Genomic DNA, 26362 nt, shown 5'->3' on the forward strand with positions numbered 1-26362 from the left:
CTATAAGCATTATGGGTATCAAGAACGCGGTCCTGCTCTCTGTTGCAGCTCTTGCTCAAATTGGCACTTGCACACCTACAGGTCAAATTGAGCCACCCATCCCTGAGGTTTGAATAATGGCGAGACTTATAAGACGATCGCTTATTAATCAGTCTATAGCTCTCTCGTCGTGCGCCAAACACTATCTGGATTTGGGCTGGCCCGTAAGCTCATTTCAGTGTTCTTGAACTGCTGAACAACTGCTAACTCATAAAAGTAATTATACTGGCCCAAGCCAGAGTCTTACTTACAACACCGTTAACGAGTGCCACGCCATTAACTGGGACACCATTGGGTCAATCTGGTTGCCAGATAGTAAGTGTCATACGGAAGGCTACCGTGTACATTACTAATTTAGTATCAAAGACGTTGTTTGCACATTTACCGTCAAGCCCGGCGATTGTCAGGATGATGTTGGCAACTTCCGGTCTCAAACCATCTTCCCCTCAGGCCTGGCAGATATCCGCCAGTGGTGGGAGCCAAGAAAGGCAGACTTCCCAGCTTACTGGTTCCACAATGCCCGGTCAATTCAATGTGGTGGAGCAAACTTTTAGAGGAGTAACCTAAATGATAATTTTTATGTTATGAGAAGTGACTAGTATATACTAAATTCGTTTATCTTGATTCTATCAAATTCGATAGCCAATCTATTTTATCATGAGACCGATCATCGGCACTCTCGTCATAGGTTTACCATTGTAGTGAGTTTCAACAAATAATTTACTTCTTTCATACTATCAGCCAAAGGTCAAATACCCCCTCATATTCCCAAGATCTTTCGGCTGCCTATTTTATGTCTTCCTTCTAGTCAATTATAAGAGGACTATGTGCTCTCCTTGAAGAGACGGGCTTAGCCCAACGCAATTGTGAGCTCTTTGGTGGATCTTGAGGTAATCCAGTGTAAATTACTATATTACTCTTTTGAGACCAGGATTTTCATAACATAGATTTCATGTAAGTGTCTAAGGTTAGGCCGCCAGCCGTCTTAAGAAAATGGGGTGGAGAATTCCTCAAAGGTTTGCTAGAAGGATTGACATTTTGGCAGCAGTTAATTGATGGCAATATGACAGAATGCTCTTCACATCACTCTATTGCCTATATTTGAGAAGAATAAATATTAGTCTAGATCAGAAAAAGCTGAAAGTCGGGACTTTTGATGCGCTAACTAATCAGAGGCAGTGGCTATTGAATTGGTAGGTACGTGTATACGCCGGCCCCTCTATGCCGACAGCCAAAAAGTATCGCTTTTTTATTCGAAATGGCTATGCATTCTGTCTTTCAAGGTAATAAACTAACTCAGGTATGTAACTTACCGGGAGAGAGTTAAGTTCTGTCATACCAGAACATCCTCTCACTCTCCTTCTCACCTGATAAAAAAAATGGGGGGAGGGAGAAGAGAAAGTTCTACTTTTCTCAATCAGTTGATAAAAACCTTAGAAGGCAACAGATTAAACTAGCAATTACTAAATATATTTTGATCTTGAACGAACTGTAGATAACATGAATTATATGTGTATCTATTTAGACCTGGCCTCATTTCCCCACTGCGTAGTGAACCCTAACGACTTTCATCAAGAGTAGTGCATGTCAATCAATCCCTTAATTGGAAACCGTTCAAAAATGAACTCAGCACCTGAACTCGTCCATTCTCATCGGCATCTCTCTCAGGATCTTTGGGGAAATGAGCGCCCAAGCCAACAAAGAGGTCAGTAGGCAACGACTCGTGAGGCCTACCACTGAGCACATTGAAGGCGCGCATTATCTTATCCCGCGTGTCAGCAATGGCCAGCCTCTGATGATCATCTGGTGAGAGGTATGACAGCGCCCGACCCGCGTATATGATTAAGCCGGCAAGGCCAGCAGCGAATGCTGTCGCAACGGAGCTGCCACTGATCAACTCCGCCTCGTCCCCGCTGCCGTCGGGCGCTGGAAGAGAAATATCTTTGGCCGGGAAGAGGTAATTTGAGCGTCTATTGTTGCCGGACTCGGTCTTCTCACCCCATTTAGTCGCAGAACCCACGCGAATGACCTCATAAAGGCGGATAGGGTACCATTCTTCGAGCATTGTCATCTCCATATCGTTGAGCGAACTAAGAAGTATAATGTTCTTGCTCGATGCATTTTGAATTGCTCTCTTGAAAGCCTCTGTTTGAGCGGCTGTCGCTCCCCTTTCATGGAAAGTCCAGCTCATCGAAATAATATCAACACCCATGTTGGTCGCCCATTCGATTGCCTAAGAAGGGTTAGATATTTTTCTAGCAACGACTATGCTAGTAAGGGACATCATAGTTGTAAATGCTCTCACCTTAATGGCGGAATCCACTGTCAACTTTTCAGTTGGCATTGAATCGTCCATTCGGGCCACATAGAGCCGAGCCATGGGACAGACCTTGTAGATGCACTGGGCCATCTGAGTACCATGGCGTGAGGGTCCTGTAAAATAATCTCTGAATGGGATCTTAGAGTTTCTTTGTCCATACCACGATTTACCCCCTACCATGATAGGAATGTCTTCCGCTGCAGAATAGACACCATTGTCAATAAGTGCAATAGATACGTATGCCGGACACTCCATTTTCTTTTCGGCTCTCCAAATTCTTGCGTCGGCTTCTTCTTTTTCGTCTTGGCTGCTGCTCTTCTTTTCTTCAACACTCTGTCTGTTCTCATCAATATGTTCATCTTCGTCAATATGGTCATCCTCGTCACTTTCTTCGTCACTGTGCTCATCTTCGTCACTTTGCTCGTCTTGGTTACGCTGTTCGTCTTGTTTCATCTTTCTCTCTATTTCGCTCTTAATCGGGCCTTGCAAAAAGTTTATAAATGGCTGCATAGTCCGAATCCATGCTATTTGGCTGCGGTAGTGCGTTAGTTCTGGTAATTGGGCCCATAGATTTAAAGGAGATGGAGGAAATGTTGAAATACACACTCAGACTGATTATAACCAAATGATGATCCTGCATCCTCAGCGCCATCATCTTGGCCTGTGAGTCCAGCGGCCCACTGTAGATAAATACTGTTCCTCATGTCAGGCCGCCATCGACAGAAATCTCTCTTGAATCTATTGAAGAGTCTTTGACATTCACGCTTCGTCTCTCTCAACTATAGACCGTTTAGTACTGTAATTACGCAATATCCGGGTGATCAAATATAACTCACGTCTGCATGCATTACAATGGTAATGAATTTGAGCTTTTCTATTGTCAGTATGATGAGACTTTTTTCCCAGCATAGGTAAGATACGTACCTGATTCAATTTTTGAAGTCCGTCATACTTACATGCCCAACTCCGAAGAATCGCCTCATTTCCGCTACTCTGTAGATACAGTTCACGCGTTCCAGGAGCGGCATCAAGGATAGTTTTGCCACATATATCGAGCTTTCTCCAGTCCCATCGTTCAATATTGAATGGTTTAAGTGCAGCCTTAATAGCCTTGTCCGTATGCGGAAACGGGACGAGGTCATCAACAATGACATGAAAAATCTTCCTCACAGACCATTTAGTACGCAGCAACCTGAACACACCTTGGTAGTGGTTGCGCTCCTGCGTATTTATATCCCGCGCCTCTGGACTGATATAATCTGCTCCAGTCAAGTCACGGCGTAAGCTCACATATTCAAGAGCTGTGTCGAAGTTGAACTTGACTCTGTCTGAGAGATTTATGATGAAGTTCTTATCAATGATGCGAACATCGGTCACATCAAGATAAATATTCCGCGCTGTGTGACTAATGAGCGTCTAATCTGGAATACAGAGATCCTCAAGAGTAATTGTGGTGTGGGAAATACGCCGGATTGCAACCGTCACATAGACTCCGATAGAGCCTAGCAGGTACTTGACTAACAGCATTCAAGGGATAGGGGAGGGAATATCAATGAAATAAAGGTGTACACACCATTTTTGAGACCTCCATAAAGATATACCAATTTCTCGTCTCGATCTCGGTCACCTCCAATGCATGTATGCTTCAGTAGTGTCATTGTCTTGTATAATGAAGCCATCTTATCAGGATCAGCACTCTTCTGGCCAGGGGCAGACTGCCGCTGCGGATCTAACGCCTGAAGCATTGAATACGCAGTTTGTTTCGCAGTATCGTTAACTCCCTCGGTAACCGAGTAGATAGAAGACGGACAATGCTGTACCAGACTGCAAATCACATCATGCAGACGCCCGAAGTCTAGATCCTCCTTTTCGTACAGGAGGACAGCCTCGTGTAATGGAGTGTTGCCCTTGTCATTGACGGACTCCAAAGTTTCCTTGGGACACAGCTCAATAAGTCGCTGAAATTTTTTGGAGCTAACAATGGATGTTTCCTTATTAAAGGAGCTTTTTTGCAGCATATTATTCAGTATAGTAGATGTGCCACGGCGTGAACTCAGAGCCTTGTCGTCCAAGATTTTCACAACCGTCTCTTTAAGTTGGGCGTTCCACTTTAATAACTCATCCACCCTCACGGTATCGTGGACACAACCACCAGACGCCAAAGCAGCTCCATCACTGCCGCTAAAATCCTTGGCGAAAACGGATCTTATGCGTTCGGGTAGATTAATGTTGCAGGCACCGGCTGCCCGACTTTTATTCCATGTCATCGGACAGGCCTCAGCTGACAATTTGCAAAGCACATCGTCAGATAGTACAAATTCGAGGACCGTGAAAAGCATTGGTATTACCCCGACATGTAACTCGTCGAGTGGACGGTAACCATAGCTATTGGGCTGAGTGAGCAGCACATGATGGTCGATGATGAGGTATTCCAAAAATTCCTGCACAACAGTGGGAAAGGTGTGGATTGGATGATTTCCACCTTCCAGTTTGTTGTCGATCACAGAGTGCCTGTGATATAGAATCTCGTGGAAGATTGTCGAATTACGATAACCAGGTGAGGTGAGGATACCGTCAGAGCGTCCATTATAGTCCTGGAAAATACAGAGCCCAGTCTCATTGACGCAACTAAAAAGTTTTGCAGCCAGTTTCTCGTGTGAGGTGCTTATTCTAAAAAGAGGATCCGTATCGGGGTTCGTCTGGCCAGTATCGAGGTTATCTTGATGTTTAACGGCCTCTGTATTCGCCGTCAGGCGTTTTTTGAAACTGATTAACATCTCTTCGTCTTCACCTGGACTTTGTGGGATGATCGTGGGATGATCGTGGGATTTTGAGCAACACTCAGGCTAAGTGAAATTGTAAGATGAAATTCCCTTGCCTCGTGCAGGATGAAGTCAAGACCATTAAGATAGTTAAGATAAAAAGAAAGTAAACACGTCGGAGAGGCCAACAGGGGCGGTATGGCGCTGTACCCCAATAATTGCAAGAGAGAAGTACATGTATACGGAGTATACTCCGTAGATACATGAATAATTTCACGTAGAGTGCTGTGGGGCTATGCCGTACCGGGTTATGCCGTACCGGGTCTTAACGTCCATTGTTGTATTGCCACGTCACTGCGATACAGCAACTACCCGTAGTTTAATGAATGGGCAATTTCTCAGAGGTGATCAGTATTCCGTTTTTTTTTTCCGCAGAAGTTAGCCAATCCCTCATAGATTTTATACTGGTAACCTCAAAGCTTGCCTGGCTGTATTTAGGACTCACGGCTGTCCACTCTTTCTTGTCGAATACTGCGGGCCATCAGAGGTCAGTGTCAGCAGTAGTTTGAGTATATAACGAAAGCTTACTTTTTGGTCTTATCATTAATACGAGGGAAATTATGCTCATGTTCTATGAGGCAAGTGTATCTTGAGTGCATGTAAATCCTTTGGAATTGTCAGTCATCATTGCACCTAGCTAGGTAATCAAACTTCGTTTACAAGTTACCAGTTAGATGAAGTCCCTGATTGTTTTCCCCCCCTCGGCCCTGAAGGCCGAGTATGCATTAGGGAAATGTGTCGGCGTGATAGACCAAGGCACGTCTAGTGTGGCGATATCTCCATATTGTCGTATCAATGTAATACCGTACCACCATACTACCGTATTGTAACGCCAACACGGTTTCACACGGGAAATTAACATATGGATTTGGAGCCAGTACACATTAGTAGGAGAATTAGATCCTGTATGCTCCTTTATGTCACTCCGCCCTTGTATTTATTGGGAAACTGTTAGACAGGTGCCATATTGCCAACCAGTTAATATCAGTATAAAATGTCCGAATCTCTCCAAAGATATTCTGAACCTCAATGCCAATCAAAGGTTGCGATGCTCTGATTGATTTACTATACTACAACAAAGACGATCGGAACAGGAGCAGTAACCATGACAGCCATCCACAACGCACCTGATATCCCCCCCTTTCAATTGTTTCTGGAGGCCAGCGAGGCAAACTATCACACACTCAATGATGGAAATGAAATCAATCGATCCAATGTCACCGATGACGCTACTGACGGCTTCACTATCATGGCATCGTTGGAAAAAGTCATTCACGGCGAGGGTACAAACCTTCACAGCTTCATCGGCTTCCATATCGTCCTCTGTGGAGCTAATTATAAACGGCGCTTTAAAGTTGTAACGATTACTATACGCTTTGAGGATGAAGCAAAGCCTCTTCAGGACGATCCTGAGGTCGTTAGCATCTGGCCCGACACCGAGTATATTTGGCAGGGCATGACCAAGGATATACAAGATACAAAGTCACTCGGCGGCACAGTTGAGGGCGGGGCCTATGGTGCCAAAGTAACGCTTGAAGGCAAGTGGCAGAGGCAGGAAACCTTTGTGCGTAACACGCCAGCACGGATTTCGGGAGAGAAAACGTTGCTCAAGAGGCGAGGGGGCTCACACAAGAACGCGATGCGGATCCGCATGTGGGAAAACCCCCAAGAGGAGTCGGGTGTGCTACGCGAGCTGCGCACTGGTATCCTTATCCGGCGCAACGAGCAGGTCCGCTCCGCTTTAAGGCGTACATCGAGGTTAAGGCCGAGGCCGACATGCGGTACGGCGTTGTCCAAGGCCTCAAGAAGCTGGTTGGTGCGCAACACGTTACTCACCCTGTCGTGTTCGAACCAGGCATCAATTATCTTGATGCGGATGATGTTGCGGGTGTTAATGGAGGAATACCGAGCGCTGCTATGGTGCGAGCCTATGGCGAAGCTGCGTCATGTGTTGAGCTGACGGATGTGAGCAAGCGGGTTAAGAAGGAAGATGGCGAGTGGAGGAACGTGGAGCAGAGTGACATCCGGCCAACATCTACCTGAATGTTGGTATTCAAAGGGATTATTGTTTTTGTCCAAGGTAGCTTGCTTACATGTAGGTACAGGTAGTTTGGGTAGAAGGTTGCACGGACGTGGTTGACAAACGGGGACGTCCAGTGCGTTAGCAATGTGATCGGTTTTTATCACCTCAAAGGAAACATTAAAAAGAATTGTTTCATTGCTGTCACTTGGACCAGTTTGGCAGTTTTGAAGCTTTGTTATAGCTCATGACAAAGGCAAACTGCATGCAAACATGTTGGTAGCATTCACCACAGTTCAGTGTATGTATGTGGGTAGGTAGGTATCAATTTACTACCAGGATATTAGGTACATGTACCTACTTACTATGTAGGTATGTACCTTCGTACATCTATATGTTCTAGGTAGGTATGTGAGTACTTATATACACCGACATGTCGGCCGAGTTTTCTTCCACACTACCTACCTACCTAGGTGATTTATTATGTGCCACAACTCATTTCCAACAAGCCAGAGCAACGTCAGCACAAGGCCTCGAAACGCCAGGAATACCACGATCGTTTCGGAGTTCTCATCCGCGCTCTGCACACCTGTAATTGCCATTTCAAGATGAGCCTCATAGATGGTGCTGAATGGATCAGCTCTGAAAGCCGACAAGGCGCTTACTAGTGAGAGCACACTGTTGAAGCCCTGAAGAACTAGCAATGCTAACTCGGAGTAGTGTCTGTCTTGTGGGATTCCCTCGCGGAGAGCATATCGAAGGGTTAGATGTATCATCACACTTCATCGACCCGGAAGATTGGATAAGCCTTGTGCCGCATCTTGCTCCTAACGCGAGAATCATTGATTTCACCCTTTTTTCCGAAAAAAATTCCGGAGTGGAGAGCTTCTCCTCACCGGCTTGCCTGAGCCCTATTGGCGGCGACAAAAGAAAATCCCTAACCTTCGATCTGACCTGCAAACATGGAGGAGCTGACGGAGACTGCGATCTGGAAACAAAGAAGGAAGAAAGAAGGAGCCATTCATGGAGCGCTCTCCAAGAATGGCCACACCAGGAGCCTTACATTGGTGAGGCGCATTCTTCCATTCATGTCCTGGAGAAAGAGGCTCGCCTCCTGCTAGACACGGCTAAGGAACAAGATTCTGTAAGCAAATAAACGCACCAGAAACCAAGAAACAACCCTGATCCCAGCCGCAATTTCTGCAAGGCTAATTTTAAACCAGTCCGATTGGAAACCAATTATCTTTCTTGCATACGGACTCGGTGGACTTGTCGTTAAACAAGCAATTGTTATAGCTAACAAGGAGCCAAAATACTCCGATATTGCATTGAGAACTCATAAAGCCGTAAGCCAAATACCATTAATGACTCTATCTAAAGCAAAATCCACTGAAACATGCCCGCAGGTATTCGTTGCAACTCCAGACATCGAGGCAGATCTTACAACCTGGGGAGAGATCCTCTTTGAGATGATCGCGGCACCTGACGCGAAGATCAGAGGACGAAAGTCATGTCTCTTATCGGGGTTAGCTTCTTCAGCGAAGGAAGTTTGGACATATTTCCACTGCGCTCTGAATTATCGAAGCATAAACCTACCTAGACGCGTAAAATGGTCCGGTATAACCTCTGCGGTAAGGCTCCCATTGCACATCACGTTTTGCCAATTATCATGATTATATTCTGATCTACGTTTTCTCACAAGCTTCCGGATGAATTGCCATCGCCTAAATCTGCTTCAGATAACGATTTCTTATTGGAATTCACCCTTCCGGCATCCTTGTTCCTTACTGCAAGAGAGCGTGAAAAAATTGAGCTTGATATTGGAGCCATGTTGTATCCTGACACCATTCTAAATGCCTGTAAGAACCGCTTTTTTTTTTTACCCACAAGAATAATAGATGGTCAAAACACCTCAGATTAACGCTCACTGACTCTTTCATAAACACATCGCATAGGGGACATTGAATCATCGGGGGTAACTACATTCTATTTAGACCTTCTAAATTTCCTTCAATACCTTTCGCCCTCAAATCACCTATTCTATCAGAGTACATTATTTCAAGTGCTCAATGATGATCCAGCATTCACATTACACGTTCGCCACGCGTTTGAGTGGCAGCAGTTAAACCATGGCTCAATCCAAGTTATTGGACTCCTAAAGCACGGCAAGACCATACTGGTGAAACATATTGCCCAGAAGGTGTTGTGTAAAACACCCAATGCTCTCTTTCTGGACATATTATTAGAATCTTCTGAGATGGCCACTCTGGACCTCAGGGCTCTTCTTCAATCCTTGGTTCACCAACTCGTCTCACAGCGGCCTTTACTATTTTCCCACATTCGGTCCCTATATCGCAAGTACCGCAAACACCATGGCTTGACAAGACAAGTTGCTCTTTGGAATCTTCTCTGCATCCTAATACGTGGTTCTCGAGACTGGAAAATTATTATCGCTGTCAATAATATCCATCCTCTACCTGAGACACAGAGGTTTCTGAGAACACTTGAAGAATTCTTTTTATCTCTCAACGTCAATTACTTGTTTATATCAAGGAATATCACCGAAATCCTTAATCTTCATCTTACCTCGCCATTGCTTATAAATCTAGATCTCGATATCAGCAAAGATCACTTCATCCAAACCAGGGGCGAAACAAAGCTCGTCGCGCAATCACCATTGCAAAGAATGACGGCTCAAGACCGCACTGGCAATCAAAATATCCATTTGTCAATTACACACGTTGCTAGCGTTGAGATTTACATGAAAGCTCTCTCCTGTGGCCTTCTAAGAGATAGTCTTGAGACCGAAGAGGTGACATTCAATTATTTAATCAGGGTGCTTACCCATGATCAGCTGAAATGGAGTTGCTCCATCATCTCCTGGGTACAGAAAGCTGTACGCCCACTACAAATCAAAGAATTAGCCGCAGCTGTTGCTCTTGGTGACGGTTCTGCCGGATTCTTGAGTTTTACTCTGCAAACACCTGCACTGATCGAACCTGACATTATTCGGCTTTTGAACATCATTCTTCGAGTTGAATCCGACAGGGTTCATATCTTCAGTCCAAGTACCTGGAAACTTCTAAACAAAAAAAATCCTGATAACTCTGACGAGCAAAGTCTGCCACTTTTTAGTCATGGAAATCTAGCAGAATTCTGTCTCCGGTATGTCTATGAAGCCATGACAAATGTGTCTCCAGATGTTTATCTCGCACATATGACTTGGCGTAATCAGGTTCAAACCAACGATGACCGACGAGTAGAGCTGGGCTTTCTTGAGTATGCAGTCCATCATTGGCACATACACTATCATTTCCATGCTCAACTTTGCGCTAGCCAGAAGATTCAAAATCGAGAAGAAGAATTAGACAAGACGCTCCAAAATCTTGACATTCAACTTGACAGTCTCGAGGCTGAGATTACATCGTTTCTGAAAAATGATATTGCAAGGACGAGATGGTATCAACTACTACATATAAAGTGTTTTTCTGAAGAGGAAATGGCAAATAGCGTCAGCGCTCTCGAAGTGGCCACAGAATTGGGCCTCAACTCCATTCTGGGACATCTTCTACTGGCTGAAGCGACCGAAGATGACAAGCCTGCTGAGCACAAAAAAACAGATGGATCAAGTAGCGTCCGCTCCCCGAGTTTAGACAATCTCCTCTGCACTGCAATCATACACGGCCATTCTCACCTCCTGGACTTTTTTCTTACGAATGGAGCTGAAAGAAGCGATGCCATCTTGGAGGCAGCCGGCCTCGGCCGAGTTGACTATTTGGAAAAAATTCTACCCGAAGAGATGCTTCTGCATTATCCCGATTATGTCTTAGAATCTGCCCTCTGCAGAGCTGCTGAGGCCGGAAGTCTTAGAACAGTCCAATTCTTTGATAAGGTGCCTTTGAATTGGAACTGGAAGGATACCAATGATAGAACAATCCTTCATGCTGCTGCAACTGGCGGTGAGACAACGATATTGGAGCATATCACAGAGGGAAGGGAAATTGATCTAAATGGAAGAGACAAAGAAGGAATATCAGCATTGATGATCGCAACTCAGCTAAACCACACTTCTTTCGTGAGAGAACTATGCAAAAAAGGGGCTGACACAACACTTGCCCACAATAATGGGAAGACAGCACTGCATTATGCTATTATCAGGGATCCCGAAATAGTCACACTACTTCTCCAGCACAAAGCTAGCCCAATCGTATTCGACAAACAAAAGCAGACACCTTTACACTTTGCTTGTCGATCTGGGGACTTGGGCATCGTCATAACCCTAGTTGGGGCGTTGATTGAGGAGCGCTCAATTGACATCCGAAATGATAGCAACGAATCTGCCCTCCATATTGCAGCTGCCTGTGGACATTTGGAGATTGTCAGGTTCTTGCTTGAAAGCGGAGCGGAAGCTTTAGCTGAGGATAGCGAGAAGCGAACACCAATTGATCTTGCTGCAATCGCTGGCCATTTGGGCGTGTTGAAGACGCTCCATTCTCACTTGGAAGCTGTCTTGGCGAGTGACAAAATGTTGGCCATCAACCAGATGTTGGTCATACAATCTATATCAAAGAGGCGTCTCTTAATTACGAACTTCTTGCTCAAAACGATTGCGGATCCTAATTTCAGCATCCAGGGCAACTCGCCACTAGGAATAGCAGCCTCAAAGGGCTATGCTGAAATCGTCCATCTCCTACTTCAGCACAATGCCAAGCCAGACTTTTGCGATGAGAATGGGTGTTATCCTCTCCACTGGGCAGTTTCTGAGGCAAATACAGACATCGTCACGATTTTGCTGGACAACGGAGCAAGTTTGAATGTGTGCGATTCGTTCAAAAACACGCCCCTCGACCGTGCCGCCACACTGGGCATGACTCAAATGGTTGGCATGCTCTTAAAATATAAGCCCAAAGCATATGGAATCAGGGATATCACCAAAGCTCTTCATCTATCGCTAGCTCATCCGGAAATTGTTGAGATGCTCTTACTATTCGAGCCAAAATCAGCATTGTCTCATTACTGCGACAATCCACTTCATTCAGCTGTCAAAAGCGGCTTCATTGAATCCGTTCGTCTTCTAGTCGACTTGAGTGCGAGTTTAATGTTCATTCCAAATCAAGAGAGTATCACTCCTCTACACCAGTCTATCGAAACTATCGACCAAAATACGGATATCTTGCAGCTACTTCTATCTAAAAGCAGCCTCAAATTGGATGATTTCTGGTACCTTGATAAGCCGCTGATCCTCCATGCATTATACCATGGCAATTTAAACGCCGTTCGCTTACTCTTATCCCAGTATCCGGCAATGGCCGTGTCCAAGAATGTTGATGGATCCAATGCTTTGCATGTTGCGATCCAAAATGGGCACTCAGAGATTATAGAGGAGCTTCTCAGCGCCTCAAAAAACCTGAGTATGGACGATCGCACAGCTGATGGCCTCTCGCCCCTACATATTGCCATTATAAGTTCTCAGGGCGTGAATACCATTCAGAAACTAGTTGGGCTAGGGGCAGATGTAAATGCCTTTGACAACCTGGCGAGAACCCCTCTGTATGCAGCAGTCGATTTGAACGACGTCGATGTGGTATTATGCCTCCTTAAACTTAAAGCCAACCCCAATCTCCGCACTCTTATTGGATCAGCTCCCTTACAACTCGCAGCAGATTCAGCTCAAGTCCTAGATGTCTTGTTGATTCATGGGGCCGAGATTGACTCTGCAGACAATAATCGTGGTCTTACAGCACTTATGCGAGCCATAAAATGGCAAAATGAAGAATCAGTCAAAACCCTTCTTAGACATAAGGCCAGTGTTAACATTGTCAACAAGAGTGGCCAGACAGCACTGCATATTTCGGCAGCTAAGAGAAGCTCTCACATTACTCACCTTCTGCTAGAGGCTTCGGCTGATGTTTCCGCCGCGGACTATGAAGGAATGACACCACTGCATTACGCTTCGTTGTCAAGCGAGGATGAAGATATTCCTATTGAACACGTCCAAGCCTTGTTAGAGAAGGGGGCAATTCCCAACTGCAAAGACAATAAAGGGCAAACACCTCTCCATTACGCGATCACCAAATGCGCACAGTTGATCATGGAGAAGCTAGTTGAGGCTTTTATCCAAAAGGGGCTTGACATTAATGAGAAAAATGGTCTTCAACAAACACCGCTCCATTTAGCACTTGCTCTTGGTACTTATGACATGTCAAGATTTCTACTTGAGAAGGGAGCAAGATTGGATGAGAAAGACAAATTCGGTGCTGGCTGCCTTACTTTTGCCGCCGCTGGCAAAGATAGTAAACGGAAGATTGAAGTACTCCTTGAAATGGAAAACAATCGAGTAGACCAGACGCCGTTGTGGGATTTAAACGACAAGATCGCGGCCTTCATGGTGTCAATGACCATTGATCTCGGAACCGCCAAGGTTTTGGCCACATCGGATAGGGGAATCTTTCTAGGCCAGAACGATACTTTTTCCATTCTCAATCAATGTGTGAATTGTGGCAGGTACGATGCCGCTATTGACTTTCTGCAGCTCGGGGCCAACCCGTTTAGCCACGAGGATGGACAACTTTCAGCTTTCCAGAATGCTAGTCTGACCAAGGATCCTGATAATCCATTCTTGACGGCCTGCATGGAAATGATTGATGATGGGCCACCGGAATTGAAGCATCAGCTCCAGATCTTAGCGCTGATGCTCGAGCATAGTTGGAGCGATAGGTGGCCGAAGTTTCAGCAATGGAAACAAGTGCTGGTTGAACAGCCAATTGCGGACTATGATGGATGGATGATAAGTGATTTCATCCACCAGCTATCCCAAGAACCCCCACTTAGCAGCATGGCTATTGTGCCCAAGAGCAGGACAAGATTCTGCGCTCCGACAAAGCTTATGCTTCCGAGACATTGGAGAGAAATAGAAGACTTGGAATGCATCGATTCCTTATCAAAAAAGGGTAAAAAAGTCTCTGCATCAAGTAAGTTTCACTATACATATATCTTCTCAAATATATCATTTGATTGGGCCATGGGGGAAATGTCTAATATGATACACATTGGGCTTATGGATTAACATATTGTCTTTTTAGGTGAGCTATCTACCTGCATAGGTTTTCGAGCCGATCACCCATTCCCACCTCGAAACACGAAAAGTCGCAGTTTCTACTATTTTGAGACTAAAATAGTTGAAAATAGTGCCAATGCCTCGGGCCCAACAGAAATCGGGATTGGCATCTGCGGAGAATTTGCCAAAATAGACGGCAGGTTCCTCAGCCAACCCTGTCACACTCCATTAGTGTGTTACTATAACAACGGTGATCTATATGACTATCTCTCAAATAGTTGCGAACCCACGTTAGAAGATGAAGGGTTCTCAAAGGGGGATATAATTGGGTGCGGGATTGACTGGGGAAACAATGAGGTTTATTATACTCTGAATGGCGTGCTAGTGGGTGAGTTCAGCAGAAGATCCCTTGAAATTTTATAAGAGTTATCAAATACTAATATTATTTATGTTTACAGATCGTTTAAGCACCAATGTGATTTTCCGAAAGGTATATCCCGTGATTATAATAGGGAAAGGTGCTGGCACTATCAAGGTTAACTTTGGGAAGAAGAAGGAAAATGGGAAACGTCTGAGATTTAAGTTTCCCGTTCCTAGATAAGACCCAGTCAGTACTTTAAAGTCTTCGTCAATGGAGAAACAATTACGACAATAAACTACAACAATAGCGCACCACCATCATGGGAAAGCACTGCGTAAATTGGACATATTGCGGCTATGCACACCACTCTGCCACTCACAATAACCTTGTTTTAATTGGTGCACTTCTTTTAATGCATTTACCATATGGAATATCCTCTGGAAAAGTTAATAGTCAACGATCAACAAGTTAGTTATGTCTCTAAACCTTTCTACCCCCTATTTGACAGCTTTACGGAACCCTGAGAAAATGACCCAAGTAATAAATATGAATATGAATAGCAGCTTTTGCTCTTCGACAGTTCAAATTTCACCGGCAAAGATAAAACTTGTAGATACAGGCGAGCTGAGTCCTGTTTAGGTACACCCTGGCCTTTTCCGTCGAAAAACTAGCGAGATGAAATGTACCAATTAAGCATAAGATCCAAGTGCGGGATCAACAGCAGCAATATCTTGAACAGCCTCTCTCCAGAGTTTGCTAATAAACTCCTCTCCCTCAGGAGTATTGAGATAAGCAGCACCTCTATCAATTGTTGTTAGCACATGCTATTACTGTCCGAGAAATATTGCCAAGTGCACGTACGGGTCGACTTTATTATGCTGCAGAAACTTGCCATTAGTTTCAGGTCCCGCAACGACGGTTGCGTAGATAAGTGTTCGCGCGCCTTCCTCTACGGTACGGCCCATAGACTTGCGGACGAGCACCATGGGAAGCTTTAGATAAAATGGCAAATTCTTATCCAGACCCGTTTGCACAAGCCCAGGACAAGGGTTATTGACGATGACCTCAGAGGGTGCCAAGGCTGCCAGGCGACGAACGTAAGCATTGACAACGGTTTTGGTATCAGCGTAACGAAAGAATTTGCTGAAGTTGGCTTCATCATCAAAGTGGCCGATTATCGTACTGTTAGATGGGACAGGCTTCTTGGTAAGAGTATTTTGCTTTATCTGGGTGGCAGAGCCTGTAAATGTGATGCGAGAGGGCAATCCTCTAACCGCAGCCGTAGATCGCAGTAGCGGGAACAGTTCGAGACAAATTAGAAGGTGGGTGTAACAGTTTACTTGAATTAGCAGAAGAAAAATCAGTACTTCCCAAGCCGCGCATGAATGTCAGGCAATATCTCCCTTCCTCTCTCACCTTGCATGTTCCGCTCATGGTTACTCTTGCTTTTCTCATACCCCAAAACGACCTGTCCGCCATTGTTCAAGAGTATATCGAGTTCTTTGACTTCATCTTTCACCTTGTTGCAAAAGCGAAGTCCAGACTGGTAGTCATCAAGGTCGAGCTCGAACACTTCTATCATCGCGTCGGGATTGGACATTTTGACAGTGGGCTCAGCACGGAGAGATGAGACGGCTTCTTGTCCGCGAGTAATAGAGCGACATGCTAGAATTACGCGAGAGGCACCTAACGTAAGGAATTGCCTAGCGGCGTCGTATCCCAAGCCAGCATTACCACCAGTGATGATGATCGTTTTACCACTGACATTGGTCTCACTTGGAGTTGGTGGAATAGGAGGTTGGCCCATCGCACAATATAAGTGGGCAAAGTGGGTTTTGATCGTAGGGACAGAACAAAAGACTTCTGAATGATAAATGGGTATCTAAATGAGATTTTGGTAGAGCAGATTCATTCCCTTTATATGAACCGCAAATGAGAGAGCCGTCAAAATTGGTCTTCCATTTTCGACGGGCGTATCCTATATAGGATATGGAATTGAGATTATGTCGCCCTAGACCGTATGATCTACATACTACCTGTTGCTCAGGAAACCTTGATTCACATATAGGCCAAAGGATCTTAGCTCAACGGTGTTAGTTGAACGTGTGAAGCGACTAGGTGCATGTAGTACACTAGCAACGAAATAGGCATGAAGGTAGTCCGCCATTGGCGGTTGAATACATGTATTTCGGGTGAAGGATTCCGGACTTTGTAATCAAGGAGAACGGATCAAAATTCTGCCCCACATGATTGCAAATCATTTCCACCTCGTAGAGATCAAACGCTTGAGTGCCGAAGATCTTCATTGGCTAAAGAATGCACAGAACCCTTGAAACTCCGCGCGCTTTTACAAGTGGCTCATTTTTTTTTCATGATCCGATCCGCAGCCAAGTCCGCAGCCTAGCATGTCTATAGACTATTAGCACCCAGCAGGCTCCAGGTAGGCGTCGTAACATAATAATAGACGGCCGACATGGGATTCGGAGTGCGAATACAATACGTACGCCGCTATCCTATGATGGATGTCTGACGAGATGATCATGATTGTTAGTGACAGAGGCTCAGATCCGGATGAAAGATGCCGGGAACTAGTTAAAATGGGTTGAGAGCCTCCAATAACCCCAATTATAGCAGCACTAACACAAGCGAGTTCCACGCAGTATCAGAGATGCGAATACATCTACATCGACTAGGGAAAAGCAGCAAGAAATGAATGTAAAGTGATCATTGCCCATAGAAATTAGGCTTCGAATACGCACGAGCGCTGTGTAGTGCTCCCAAGGGGAGGGATTCCCTGACGAAATGCGTGTGTCGCGTAAAAGCCCTTGATACCTTTGTCCACCCATGCAGCATCCAGCAACAAGGTTCATCCGAGCCCATTTCTCTCTTCCTAGAGCACTCGGCTTTTTACCAAACTTCATGGTTCAATCTGCCTTTTAAAAGTGGGAGCGTCGAACACACAATAGTGCTAGGCACCCCACCAAAGCTAATATGAGGGCTGTCTCGGCAGAGCAGAGCATGCGTCAAGCATAAGAGCTGGCGCCAGCCAGCTGAGTGGCCAAGCTCTTAATTGCTAACGCCACATCCACTCATCAGAAGCTGGAATGACTAGTTAACGGAACGTCTCTTCCGGCATTTGCTATGAGCACTTCATCTAATTAGATTACATTTTGAGGGCCAAGATCAGTGGCTTTATTTTGAGACGATCTCAAAACAGAGTTATGATTCGAGAGAGGGTGTCTTGTTGTGGGAACCTGTTAGTCAGTCGATTGTAAAACGTGACGGTATATCATCTAATGAGATGGGGAATTGGGAGATTTGCAATAATATGAGTTAGCCTAACAGACGCATCAAGTGAGCTCCGTCATTTGAAGAGGTGCAATTAAGGGAGGGGCTATTCAGCACCCCAGTGGCTAATAGGAGTTCCGAATGGAGTAACAACGTATAATGAAGATCTCTTATCACCGTTACTTAAATAGATATTACACAGTTCCTGGAGTATCTGCTACTATCCATATATTCCTCTAATATTTGCTATCATTATTGCCCAGGTTGATTTAAATTTAAGAATGGGATGCTGAATAGCGAACGTGGGGTGCTGCATAGGTAGTCACTCCCCAAATTGTACATCTGATGAGAGGCTCATTAATGCTGTCACGGCTGGTTCAAAAAAAGGCCATGCCCTAGCCGTTTGTTCAAAATCCAGAATCAAACCATATTTCAGTTTAATTGGCAACTGCTGGTCAAAGTAAACCTTGGAAATTTAGGTTATACTGCTGGCAGAAGCACTTAGGGCAAACCCGCATACCAAGGCTCAATACCAAACTCAGAATACATGCGAAAAAAAGACCAAACGCAAAGTTCAAACGCAACGCAACAAAGTAAAAAACTAATATATGTAAACATGCGTCCAAGAACTTGCACATGTCAAATCAGATTATTCGGTGATCTAAACTGGAAGAGTGAGCATATTAAATACGTGTACCTATCTAAAGGTTGAATCGACTCATGCTGTAGTATAAATACATGTGGTGATCAATTGTCTCCATCTGCTTCAATCGGGCAGTTAATTACGAGTGTTTTAATAACGAGATCCAGGTAGGTGACAGAAATTCAACGAAGAAATACATGAATGTTGAAGCCATTGTCTGAATGCCACGCCATGGGAACAGAAGCTGAGACAATGTTTAGCGTTGCTATCACGGCGGGTGAATGGCGGAACAAACTCCATAAAACTGCATTCTCCAATCCAATAACATGTCTTTTGACCTATTCGGTTACGATATTGCCTCTGGCTATCTTGAGACCAACGTCAGGCTTTTCGATACGCAACTTGCAGCCAGCCCAGAGCATGGGTGGCAACCTCACTCAATCGCCAACTGCCGCCCTCATGAAGTAGCCATAAATTGGTACATGTATTTAATGTCATTCTAGCCAGAATTCATTTCAAAGCACCAAGAAATATTAACGATATTATATGCACCACGTGTAACTCATGAAAGCTTCACATAGAAGCACCACAGAGTTGAGCCACCGGCAATCTCCATGTATATGTATTACTCGTGACATCATTGATGCGATTTCAATGACGATTTCTGGGGATGAGATCTTCAACATACATACCCCATTCCGTTGGTGTAATGTATCACCACCGACACTTCATGGCAGGCTGAGCAAACACTGATCGAAACACTGGCGTCCATCTCCCAGTAACGGCGCCTGAGGCGGGGCGCCGAAACGGAAGCCTCCGCATACGGCCGAAGACTGGATCCACCGAGGTTCATGACACAGAGCTTCAGCCAAAGCTCATCCTCATAGTACAGTATTACACGTTTTCATTATCCAACATGCATGTATACAATCCGAAGCTTTTCCCACTTTATCATACTTCTGCCACTCTGAAATAAGACTCAGCGATTGACGTAGCCCTTACACGCAAAAAGCGAGCCGGTGCGCGCATTTCGTTCACGACAAACGCCACAATCGGCGGCTAGTAGATCATCGGCCCCCACTCGAAAAATTCATTCAGAGTTGAACTTAGATTTGACCTTCTTAGTCACTCTTTTATCCACTCATCAACTACACGCAACATTTTGGATATAAACAATCAGAAGGAAAGGAAGGCCATCAATACCAGTATCACTACCAATACCCAAAAGGGCAGACCAAAAAAAGCGGCCACCATGTCGTCCTCCGAAGCCATCACCTCCATCTCCCTGCAGTCCTTGGAAAAGCTCTCCACAGGCAAGGTCCGCGATCTCTTCGGCCTCGACGACAAGTCCCTGCTCTTCACTGCCACCGATCGCATCTCGGCCTACGATGTCGTCCTCGCCAATGGCGTCCCCGGCAAGGGCCTCATCCTGACCCAGATCTCAGCTCATTGGTTCTCCGTGCTCGAGAAGAGCGTGCCCGGCCTGAAACACCACCTCCTATCCCTGTCGGCCCCGGCCTCAGCTCCCTTGACGCCGGAGGAACGCAGCTTGCTCCGTGGACGAACCATGGTGTGCCGCCGGCTCAAGGTGTTCCCCATTGTGAGTACCGGTGACATCTCTTGAGACGAGACGGTCTATTTTTATCAAGAGACGGCAGACCGCTTATTAGTTTCGTTCTAGGAAGCTATTGTGAGAGGCTACATCACCGGCAGCGCGTGGAGCGAGTAGTAAGTCATTTCATCTCGCCTCATCTGACCTCACCCACCAGGCTGTTGCCAAGTCACAACCTTCGGCAGTCAGCCCATCCTATCGTTGCCCACCGGCCAACCCCGGTTCACCGGGACAAAAGCTAACAATCCTGGTTCAGCGTCGCCCATGGTACTGTTCACGGCATTCCTCAGCCAGCAGGATTGCAGCGTTGCGGCGCGTTCCCCAACGGACCCATTGTAAGTTGCGCCTCGCCTCGCCCAATAGCCTTCTCTGCTTCCCGGTCTGCCCTTATCCTAAATCACGACTGCCACCGCTTCCACGCCCACGCCCTCCAACGCAGCAAGGACTCAAAAACTGACAACCCAACAGTACACCCCATCCACAAAGGCCCCTGCAGGAGAGAAGGACGAAAATATCTCCCCCCAGCAGGCCGTCGAAATTGTAGGCGAAAAGTATGCCGCCCGCATCCAAGAGCTCAGTCTGTCGGTGTACAGCGCCGCGGCCGCCTATGCCCGTGAGCGCGGCATCATTGTCGCCGATACCAAGTTGTGAGTTGCTCTCGACCCCCCCGGCCGACCCTCGCTACGCTCATGCAGCGAAATCCTTCTGCTGCGGGTCTCCCCTGTTTTTGTGAGATTGCTTGTACAACTGCCCGATCACCGTTGCAGAATGCCGTCTCTGCATGCGCTGGGACACGATTCCCCGATATTTCTTTGCCTTATTGCCTGCCTGGCCTGATCTGCCAGCTAACAGCTCCACCGCAGTGAATTCGCCCTCGACGAGGCTACCGATGAAGTCGTCCTGGTAAGGCATCCTTTTCCCTCTAACCACACGCCGGTAGCGGGCACCTGAAGTCCATCCAGGCTCCCTCTGAACAATCCCAAAATAGTCATGAACTAACGTTTCACAGGTTGACGAGGTCTTGACCCCGTAAGTCGTATCTCAGCCAATAGCCCACCCCATGCCTTACCGGAATGATCGGGGAGCACTAGCTCCTAGATACCAGAATTATAGCCTGCCAAGCGCGTTCGCGCGCAGCGTTAAAGTGCACTCCAAAATTTTTTGTAAAGTCACATACTAATAAATCTCAACAACCAGTGACAGCTCAAGATTCTGGAACGCCGCAGAGTGGAAGGCTGGCTCCGAGGCCCCCTCATACGACAAGCAGTTTGTCCGCGACTACCTGACCAACTCAGGGCTCAAGGGCAAGCCTAATGTAAGTCATATCGCAGGGCAGCTCCCATGGCTAGCTCCTATTTCCCGATCTTAGCATGGGGAAAACAACCCGATGCCAAAAGATGAGGGGGAGGGTCCAGAACAATGTGACCTGACTCATGGAACCAACAACATGTGACTGACTGATGGCTCTAGGTCGAGTTGCCCGAAGCCGTAGTCAATGAGACGGCGCAGAAGTACAAAGATGTGTTTGAGAAGTGGGTGCTCTAGACAGCAACTTGTCACAACTCACCTACTTGCGTGAATCCGATGCTGACCACCAACAAAAATAGACTGACGGGCAAGACTCTGGACCAAGCTCTGGCCGCTTTGGAAAACTGAGTCACGAGCACCTGAGACGCAGCAGGAAATTCGAGGGAGAGACATGCATAGAAAATAGGGTCGCGTAGACGAGCCCGCTGTCGTCGATACGAGGCACCAAGTGGTCAAATCGAGCTGTCAGATTCAAGTCTAGTTAAAAGTGGCTAGTTCGACAGATTCCATCCCCCATGTCATTCCGCACCCCTTGACTTGCTGAACCACCTTTTTTTGCCAAGTCCTCTCTGTCTTAGGTGAACTCACTTTTGCTCGCCCAGGTGAGGTCTAGATCGCGTACAAGAAGTCTAGATCGCGTATGTATATGTGAGGTAAGAAGTCTAGATCACGTTCAAGTGAGGTAAGAAGTCTAGATCAACATTCAAGTGAGGCGGCCACGCGTCTCAGACTCACACGGCCACAAAGCCCGGCCTCGGCCGTGAGACAGCTGTCATTTAACTACTCAGACAATGAGCAAATCAGACAACAGGGTGCCTCCATGTCGCGCTAGAAGGAAGAAATGTTCTCGAAGCTTCATACTTTAGTGAACCTGGCCGGTGATCAGCACCTCGACAGAACGATTGGCCGAGGGGTCTTTGCGCGCTGCAGAGCCTGTCCCTGTCAGACACCCCAGCAACTACCTTAGCATACTGCGTGTAGGGTCCCTGGAAAGTTAATTCAGGCCGTTGGCTCTAAGTATATTGACATCCAGCATTGACGATTCGCAAGCCAACACCACTCGGCAGTGGCTTTCCTTGCCGTGCGTCTGCTGCAGAATGCGTCTGCCAATGAGGGCTCAAATGCCCACTGCCATCGCCGTCAGCAAAGTCCAGAACGCGCTCGATCTCCTGTGAGCTCCCGCCGATTCATGGGCTGGATCATTCTAGACCGATGAATCCAGGAACAAGAGGGAATCGGCGATCCAGAGGGTTACAAATCTGTGGCAGCATGGAGGGCTGCCTATCGGGCAGTGTGCCGCGCGTGAGTCCAGACACCAGTTCATGCAGACGCCGCCGAGTATGCCTGATGGATTCCTGCATGGAGAGAAAAATTTTTATCAAGGAGGGGGAAGCCACATGAGCAAGTCTTTTGCTGTTCGAGGCACAGCGGATCTATCACTTTTTTTTTTCTCTCTCTCTCTTTTTTCTTGCTTGACACCCACAAGGATCCTCTTCTTGCGCTGGGCAGGGGTTGGTTATCATGGAATGAGGGGGTCGTACAGATGCGGAGTACGTGCATGTACTTACTAACCAAACCTGCAGCCACCGGATTAGCAGGTAGCAATAGGTGACCGGGTCATGAAAAGGCTGGCCGCGTACCAAGTAGGTACATTACACAGCCGATTGAAGAAGATAGTACCTAAGGCAGAGCTCAAATCCATGGCCCATGACAAATCGACAACTCGCCGAAACGAACACGCCACGCAGCTGCAGGGCCCGATTGGGACGTTTGCAAGAGAAAAAGGCGGCGTAGCTGCTCGTAGAAAGTGAAGCTCTGCGTCGTCAGCAAGTTCCAAGTTGGTGTCACCACGGTAGGTACATGTCTGTACCTACTCTGTACGAGACGAGGCTCTCCTTGCAGCGGTGAAGAGCCAGCTGAAATGCAATACGACACCATCATCCACCTCAACTCACCCAACGCCGCGGAGTGCCCCATCATTTGCAATGCCCTCGCAAGTACCGTCAATAGCCCTGGTGCGCGAACCACGTACCAGTGCAATAAGTGGCAGTACATTGATGCGAGATGGGTGCCTTCGAGCTAGGCAAGGTGTTGAACCCTAGCCTCCTGCAAGCCCAATTCTGCAAGCCAGCCAAGGTAGACTGAAAGGTAGAATGACAGATGACCGTGTGCTGCAAGTGCCCGCGGTGGCAACAAGATGACATAGCCCTGGAGTTGAAATGCGACAGCGTTGGCTTCTAAATCGCTCTCAACCCAATTTCAACTCGCATCGCCCAGTGCTTGCTTGCCTGACCGCAACTTTGTCATGTGAGGCTCCGCCTCCAGTCCATCTGCTGGAGAATGGAAGAACAAGGCAAGCCCAAGTACTCTCGACCTGCAGGTACATGGCGATCCTGGCTTGCCTGCTCTGCTGCATGCATTAGCACCCTCGGGGTGAAGAACTCTGCACCTGTAGAGACTCGCAGAGACACCACACATCGAAGCTCCTGAAACGGGCGTGCATCTCCCGGTGGGCACGGGATGTTGTCGAAACAAAACAAAGCACAAATAATGGATCTCGGTCCAAGATTATGGCTGAATCGGTAATTGCCTTGTTCGTGCCAGGGGGGAGAGGAGGGGGAGCTGCCTCTGCTTGGCGGCTCTCGTGCGTCTCGAACATCCGACCAAAGTCACAGCCACGGAAGAAAAAAAAGGAGATTTAGGCATCATCAAACCAGTTGGTCTAGATGAACAACTCATCACCGAGCAAAGATGCAAAAAAAATCCTTATGCTGACAGTCGATCAGCGTACTAGGTGGCTCGGAGAGCCCAACACAAGTACAGGGCTGTTTTGAGACAATCCCTCTTTTTTTCCGACCACCGGGTTCCTTACACCACACCACTTCCCCAACTAGCCTCATTCTTTTTTGCAGGGTGTTTTTTTTCTTTCCTTTTTTCCCTGTGTTTCTTTTTGGAGTAAGGCAGGTACCCAGCTCTTAGCGCTCTGGTGCGCGCGCTCGCGCCGGTGTAATTCTTGCATGATGTTCTGCGCGTGCGGAAACTGATCCACGCCATTCCATCACCGCTCGGCCTTGGACCAGAAGCCGATAATGCCACATCCGCCAGGGCACTATTTGCAAGATTCGGCAAAGGCCCTTGTAGCTCCAAGCTCCGGCCATGTCGGATGGCGCTTTGGGGGGTGGAGAGACGACAGCCAGGTGAGAGACGAGCACGCCCCTCTAGACGCGGCCAGGGCTGCTCCCAAGGTGACAGTGCTCGCCAGTATTCCGATTCGTCACAGGTTCCATCTCTCAACTCACATGCCTTTAACATCGCGCTAGCTTGCGTTGATGACCGCTGTCTTTGCTCGCTGCTCCGTATTCGTTGTCGCTGGATGCTGGACACTGGACGCTGGACTCAGGTATATAACCCCCTCCCACCGCCGCGTCATTCTCCTACCCTCTCCATCTTGCTCATCATCCTGATCATCTTGCTTCAAGGCACTCGACACTCCTTTTCCAACGCACAACTTTGCTTTTGCCACCGACACCCGTTTGACAGCCTCGAAACTCGAGCCATTCTTTCCCCGCCGTCATGGATAACGACAACTACCCACAGACCGTCGATCTCTCTTCCGCTCCCGCCGCAGCCCAAAACCCACAAGAGCCCAACACTGGGGGCAAGGGGCCTGCCATCCGCGAGCCATTACCAAGCGTCACCACCGCCATGAATAATCTTCACATACTCTGGGGTGACGTCCCAAACAAAGGAGGACCGGCTACCGAGGCTGGTCGTAGCCAGACCACGACCACCACTAGTACTTCGGCCACCGACCCTCTTGCTGCTGCTGGTAGTGGCGGAGGCATCAACGGTGCCGGCAGTGGTGTTCCTATTGGCCTGACCATGCCCATGGTCCAAGCCCTCGATGCTGGCTCAGCCTCTCGAGGCCACAAGACCCGTGATGCCACCATCTACTCTGGCATAAGTGTCTCCAGCATGGACACTTCGGACTTCAAGACTGATCAGTCCCCGTATGGCACAGTCAACGACTTCTCCGTCGACCATGAGGTCTCCCACATGGGACCTTGGGCTGATGATAACATCAAGGGCCTGACCAAAAAAAAGTAAGAAAATATTCAGAACAAGTGGATCGGACGACAAGCATACCTGAGAACAACACCATTGCCAACAATTGTCGTCGCTGATGGTCGTTCGGTCCCAACTCAAGCGGCACAAGCACGTGCCGAACCGATGTCTGTCTCATATATCTCCCCGGAAAGAATGGAACAATAGAGTCTCAGCCTCTTCGCAAGAGAGAGCCGAGACAGCGGGAAAGACTAAACAAAAACAAAGAGGAGGAAAATCAACCACGACAAAAAGATAGAAAGGAAAAAGAATGCTCGGAATGCCGGTCCGGTGTCGCCTTTGCACACCGTCTGTTTCTTTTGTTCTCCAGCTCCATTTTTCTTTTTTCTCCCCCTTTACTATTCTCTCGCGGTGGTTCTATGTGCTTAGTCATTGTTCTCCTGGAACTTCTTATTCCCTTTTCACACACCGACTATGCATTCCACATTCATGTGAAAGCGAGGGGAAAAAGAAGATTCACACATGTATATGGGAGGATGACGCAAGGGTGGCATGTTTCTCTGGATTTCATCTCCCGTTAAGACTACCATGTACAGGAATTTGTTTGGCGGTACCTCTGCTCATATATAACACACTGTCATTACCGAGAACCAGATTGGGCACCACTAAGTTAGTAGCTGGCTACTACAATTGTATCATTTATCACACAGGAAATCTCTCATATTACAGCTGCATGCGGTTCAACAATTGTGCTTTGTGACTTGAAGAAATTACGTGTATCGGCCTCCCATCCTTTCAGGCGCAAAGACGTTTTTGTGAAACGCACC

The 26362-nt window shown here is 47.0% G+C and overlaps 8 protein-coding genes across 8 annotated transcripts; 6 read left to right on the forward strand and 2 right to left on the reverse strand.

Moving 5' to 3' along the window:
• Positions 1–8: 8 nt before the first annotated feature.
• Positions 9–593, forward strand: TRIVIDRAFT_30165 (uncharacterized protein; the record flags this gene model as incomplete). The annotated part of the gene is made up of 4 exons (XM_014103529.1): positions 9–107; positions 160–203; positions 257–354; positions 406–593. Coding segments are annotated over 4 exons (429 nt in total), but the record flags the coding sequence as incomplete, so codon positions are not given.
• Positions 594–1630: 1037 nt separating this feature from the next.
• Positions 1631–5136, reverse strand: TRIVIDRAFT_220243 (uncharacterized protein; the record flags this gene model as incomplete). The annotated part of the gene is made up of 6 exons (XM_014103530.1): positions 1631–2272; positions 2345–2891; positions 2966–3138; positions 3196–3228; positions 3284–3756; positions 3933–5136. 6 exons carry the CDS (start codon positions 5134–5136, stop codon positions 1631–1633), a joined length of 3072 nt encoding a protein of 1023 aa, XP_013959005.1.
• Positions 5137–6286: 1150 nt separating this feature from the next.
• TRIVIDRAFT_220244 (uncharacterized protein) lies at positions 6287–7224 on the forward strand (the record flags this gene model as incomplete). The annotated part of the gene is made up of 2 exons (XM_014103531.1): positions 6287–6962; positions 7037–7224. The coding sequence occupies 2 exons, from the start codon at positions 6287–6289 to the stop codon at positions 7222–7224; spliced, it is 864 nt and encodes a 287-aa protein (XP_013959006.1).
• Positions 7225–11366: 4142 nt separating this feature from the next.
• On the forward strand, positions 11367–11690 carry TRIVIDRAFT_131195 (uncharacterized protein; the record flags this gene model as incomplete). Its single annotated transcript, XM_014103532.1, has 1 exon — positions 11367–11690. A coding segment is annotated over one exon (324 nt), but the record flags the coding sequence as incomplete, so codon positions are not given.
• A 165-nt stretch (positions 11691–11855) lies between these two features.
• Positions 11856–13310, forward strand: TRIVIDRAFT_120503 (uncharacterized protein; the record flags this gene model as incomplete). Its single annotated transcript, XM_014103533.1, has 2 exons — positions 11856–12009; positions 12811–13310. Coding segments are annotated over 2 exons (654 nt in total), but the record flags the coding sequence as incomplete, so codon positions are not given.
• A 1998-nt stretch (positions 13311–15308) lies between these two features.
• Positions 15309–16426, reverse strand: TRIVIDRAFT_146040 (uncharacterized protein; the record flags this gene model as incomplete). Its single annotated transcript, XM_014103534.1, has 3 exons — positions 15309–15420; positions 15481–15958; positions 16036–16426. 3 exons carry the CDS (start codon positions 16424–16426, stop codon positions 15309–15311), a joined length of 981 nt encoding a protein of 326 aa, XP_013959009.1.
• A 3312-nt stretch (positions 16427–19738) lies between these two features.
• Positions 19739–21818, forward strand: TRIVIDRAFT_72060 (uncharacterized protein; the record flags this gene model as incomplete). The annotated part of the gene is made up of 9 exons (XM_014103535.1): positions 19739–20150; positions 20232–20278; positions 20419–20497; positions 20631–20809; positions 21026–21065; positions 21172–21191; positions 21360–21477; positions 21633–21694; positions 21770–21818. The coding sequence occupies 9 exons, from the start codon at positions 19803–19805 to the stop codon at positions 21816–21818; spliced, it is 942 nt and encodes a 313-aa protein (XP_013959010.1).
• Positions 21819–24927: 3109 nt separating this feature from the next.
• Positions 24928–26267, forward strand: TRIVIDRAFT_215677 (uncharacterized protein; the record flags this gene model as incomplete). The annotated part of the gene is made up of 1 exon (XM_014103536.1): positions 24928–26267. The coding sequence occupies one exon, from the start codon at positions 25044–25046 to the stop codon at positions 25575–25577; it is 534 nt and encodes a 177-aa protein (XP_013959011.1).
• Positions 26268–26362: the final 95 nt, after the last annotated feature.

The sequence above is a fragment of the Trichoderma virens genome (assembly GCF_000170995.1).
Source record: "Trichoderma virens Gv29-8 chromosome Unknown TRIVIscaffold_4, whole genome shotgun sequence".
Taxonomy (NCBI): Eukaryota; Fungi; Ascomycota; class Sordariomycetes; order Hypocreales; family Hypocreaceae; genus Trichoderma; species Trichoderma virens.